The sequence below is a fragment of the Wasmannia auropunctata genome, unplaced genomic scaffold (assembly GCF_000956235.1).
Source record: "Wasmannia auropunctata unplaced genomic scaffold, wasmannia.A_1.0 LD336090.1, whole genome shotgun sequence".
Lineage (NCBI taxonomy): Eukaryota > Metazoa > Arthropoda > Insecta > Hymenoptera > Formicidae > Wasmannia > Wasmannia auropunctata.
The window spans coordinates 4,428,789-4,433,416 of record NW_012026800.1 but is presented as its reverse complement, the minus strand read 5'-3'; the positions used below and the strand labels follow the sequence as shown (position 1 = coordinate 4,433,416).

General features: G+C 26.2%; 1 protein-coding gene across 1 annotated transcript; it reads right to left on the bottom strand.

The window, feature by feature from the left end:
- Nucleotides 1-192: 192 nt before the first annotated feature.
- Nucleotides 193-3,652, bottom strand: LOC105447976 (leucine-rich repeat-containing protein let-4-like). The gene is made up of 2 exons (XM_011686320.1): nucleotides 3,587-3,652; nucleotides 193-1,944 (listed from the first exon to the last, which is right to left on the bottom strand). The coding sequence occupies exons 1-2, from the start codon at nucleotides 3,587-3,589 to the stop codon at nucleotides 469-471; spliced, it is 1,479 nt and encodes a 492-aa protein (XP_011684622.1). The 5' UTR covers nucleotides 3,590-3,652; the 3' UTR covers nucleotides 193-468.
- Between the last annotated feature and the right edge of the window lie 976 nt (nucleotides 3,653-4,628).

Here is a 4,628-nt window from a genome sequence, read left to right as displayed (position 1 = left end):
TTTCTATGTCTAATCAAATACTTGGCAACTTGTATGATCTCATATTTGTTTTTGGATAATTTTTATTTGTTAAAATAATATTTTTGGTTTAGGACAGATGTAACGTACGATACTTTTTTATTATATACTTGGCGTAATATATACTTTCTCTTTTTTTCTTTAAAGTAATATATAGTATAAAATGTAACAAAGATTTCACAGTGAAATTATTAAACTATGCGTAATAACTATTAAAAAATTTTTTTGAAATGTTATTAACAAAGATTGTAGTCGAAACTGATATTGATCTATAATGTATTATGTAGATATAATATAAGATTACGAACTACTTATATGTATAGGTTGATAAATTTAATGCAGCATAGAAAAAATTTTACATTATTATTTTAAATTTTATTATTTCTACATAACATAAACCAATAGATCATATTGTTTTAGGTCAACATCAGTATTAACATTTTAATTTGATCAAAATTCTTCATAATTTACCAATTTTTTACAATTTTTATTATCTATTTTGCAAATGTTTATCAAGTTAATAGTGAGATTCAATGGTAAATTCTCGAAATATTTAACATTTAAATGCTCTAATGGGTTCATCGTTAAATATATTTCTATCACTGGCAACGCCTTTGTCAGTGATAAAAACTCCAGCGAAGTGAATTTATTATCGCTCAAATCTAAATATTTCAGAGATACAAGAGATTCCGCCCATCCATTCGGCAGAGAACTTAACATATTTTTCGACAGATCTAATTTCTCTAGGACGGAAAGATGAGCGAACGCATTTACATTAATCTTATTAATTCGATTTCCTGCCAACAATAATTTCGTCAATTTCGGCATTTGCACAAAGGTATGTGAGATTAGCTCCGTTATGTTGTTGTAATTAATATATAAAGTGTTGATTTCTATTTCATTTGACATCTGCGGAACATCTTCGAGTTGATTAAAACTTAAATCGAGCGTTTTTAAATACTGCAAGTTTGCAAATGTCTTTGAATGTAAATTCTTTATGTGATTTGTGGATAAATTTATGTAAAGCAATTTATCATTGTCCACGAAAGCATCTGAGTCAATAATATTAATCTTATTTGTGGAAACTGAGAGATATTGTAAATCTTTCAAACCAACCACCGATAGACTATAATCCCTGTCCCAATTCTTAATAGAATTGAAACGATTATTATCCAAATTCAATGCAAACAATTTATTTGTTCTATTGCTTAAATTTAAGAAATAAAGCAAATTATCGTGAAGATCAAGAAAATATAAACTATTCGGTAGCAGTTCTACAAAGTTACTGATTTCCATTTTATTTTCAGAGAGATCCAGGGCTTTTAATTTTGGAAATAGGATCTTTTGCGTAATTACTGTAGTTCTCGGATAAGCAGGAAAAGAAAATTTAAACTCCAAATTGTGAACATCATCTTTACGAAGAGATAAAATTTCTAAATTGCGAATATTATTTTTACGAAGAGATAAAATTTCTAAATTGGGATATTCGTCATAAATCTTTACTTCTGCATAATTATAGCCGATGACTGCACTGTTCATAACAAGAACGTTTAATTTATTGTGACCTCCAAAATTAAAGAGATCATATAATCTGTTGTTAGAAAGAAACAGTTGAGTTAAATTTGGTAGTTTGTTGAAGGCGTCTCTTTCAATTTTTTCAATATGACTGTCCGCAAGAGCAAGGCAGGTAATTAAAGGACTGCTGATGAAATCCCGGTTGATATTTGAGATCACTGCGTTGGAGAAATTTAAAAAAATCATGTCATCTTCACAGAGATGCCGAAGTAATTGTAGCGAGTCATCCATGTAGCTTGGAAATTCTGTGCCATCGTAAATTTTGTTGGCTCTGTGTGTGGACCAACCAGTTGATAATTGTGAAAAAAAGATGATTGTGAAGACAAACTTCAAACTCATAATAATCAATCTCTGTAAATATAGCAGAAAACATATTTTAGAATAATAATAAGCAAATGACTTGACTTAAATGTAATAATTAAAATTAATGAAATTATACTAATTAATAATATTACATCAAATAATAGGCTAATAAACGAGCAAAATATTATAATGTTAAATTACTAAATTTTATTTTAATTTTTATTCTAAATAAGTAGTAATTAGATGGAACGTTTTGGCTTACTTACAAGTCATCTTCAGCCATCAGAAAAGTAAATTATATATATAAAATCTTTCAAAAAAATATAAAACCGTACTAATTACAAGAAAAGTTTGCATTTCAGTATTATAGGTAATACTTATTAGAAAATGTATTAGTAATGTTAGATGTACAGTCTTGAGAAAAGTCAAACATTTATAAAAACAGAACAAAGAGGATTTATCGTTGCCATACGGGAAAGAACCAAGTTTACGATATAAAATATAGTTCCAAGTTTAACGTATCGATACAAATAAATTTAAGGTACAGTAATCCAAATGTTCTATTGTAAGAATTGAGTAATGTGTTTTCGCAAATATTAATTTATAACAAATAAATATTAAAACTTATGAAACTTACAGAATGCACTGGTCGACATGATAGATGCGAATTAAGTTTCTCAAGTTATTTCCCATAGATTTTTGGACGCTGAATATGAATCTAGTTGTAAAATTGCTTTATCACTTCAGGTTTTTTTAGATCTGAACGTGTCCTAAGTTAAAACTACTGGTTTGTTCTTTTATATATAATATTTTTAAAATTAACCTTTTATAATATTTGGATTCAAAATCCAATACTTTAACGTTGTTCCAATTAAATAAATGATTATAATTAAGGATGGGTTTAGCGATAACGGAGTGCTTGAATGAGTTCAATCGAATGTTTTTAAAATGTTTGTACTACTTATTTAACATAAAATTTAGTAATTTAACATCATAATTTTTATTCATTTATTAACATACAAGCGTGATTTTTAAAGTTAGGTTAATATACTAATCAACAATTAGTAAAAAAATAAATATCAAACAAAAACTAATTATAATTATGAAGAAAAGTACAAAAGGTCATGCATATTGTAAAACAAAGAATTCAAATTCTTTATTGGTATAATTGTAAACATATTTTTAAATACATGCGCATGTTTTTATACAAAATACAATATTAAATTTAAAAAAATTTATAATAATTTCTTGAAAATCTTTCTCTAACATTACTGAAGTTTATTTATTTAATATGATATGTAATATATGTGATTATAAAACATTTTACGTATCTATATATTGTTGAGTAGATTTAAAAGAAAAAGAATAAAAATTATTTTATAAATTCTAATACATTGCAAAAACACACTTACTTATGTGCACATATACGAGTATATTAAAACATTTTTAATTTTGGATTTGTATTATATTTTACCAAAATATGTAGGCATTTACGATATCCTCTATACAATAATAATAGTATAACAATTTGTTAAAAATTATACAATAATAATATACTATTTAATACAGCAAAATAATATGAAATAAAAAGATAACAAAAATATTTTTTTACATTTACAAAAATGTATAAAATTTGTTATTTATTTGTAAATTTTCTTTTAAAAATTATTCTTTTAAAAATGTGACTTACCATTTTTACAATGTTATTAAAACTTGTAAACTTTATTCGTAGTGAAGTTTCCTCAAGGACTGCACTTCAAATACTGCAACAAACAGTTGAGCCTAGAGTTTGAAACTGATATATTCACTGAGCTTAGATTTAGATTTACTGGAAACATATTCTCTAAATCTGAATCAATAGTAATTAATTATCAATGGTTATTCATTGAATGCATCAGTCCCAAGTATGTCACTGGTAATTAGTAAAATTTAACTTTATTAACTCTCGGAAATTATTAATAAATTAAACATTCTTGTTATGAACAGTATAAATAAGTAAATAATCGCTATAATATCGTTGATAAATCAATGGACTTCACTGTTCTCGCTAATTGCACAACGGATTTGGACTCTGTTTTACTTATTTATTAGCGTTGCAAGGCGTTACTGACTCAATCAATGAATCTTTCACTAATTCAGATTTAGAGAGTGATAATAATGTTTACGTATCGCTTCTTTTCTTTTCTCAACTTTCTTTTCTCAAGTTTCTTTTTTCAACTTTGTTTTCTCTTGTGCTGATCTTTGTTAAAAATAGTTAAAATATGTTACATAGTCAAATAAAGTTAAAATTATGATCTATAATTAGACCAAACTTATATATATATATATATATATATATTCTGTAAAAACATTTATTGTAATTTTTACAACTTGCTCTTCTATAGATATATATTATACGTACCTTATTCCAATTCAACTGGGTACTTTAAAATAATTTTAAAAATCTGCTGCACCAAATTAAAAAATAAAACTTAAGGAAATAAAACTCAATCAAAATGTAAAACTCGTAGGGTGCATGTAGAGGAAATAAAAACACTCATTATGCAATTCAAACCCAAACTATCGATTGAGTCTATTTAGAAGTTGATTGGTTCAGCCGTTATTGCGAGATCCAAAAATTGCATAAATAAAACTCCCGTCATGCGTGTACTCTTTAGCATCCTTGTCCAACTGCCCCTCCCCCCTCACCACGCAAGAATAAAAAAATCAATAGCTCAGAATTAAGAGCTATT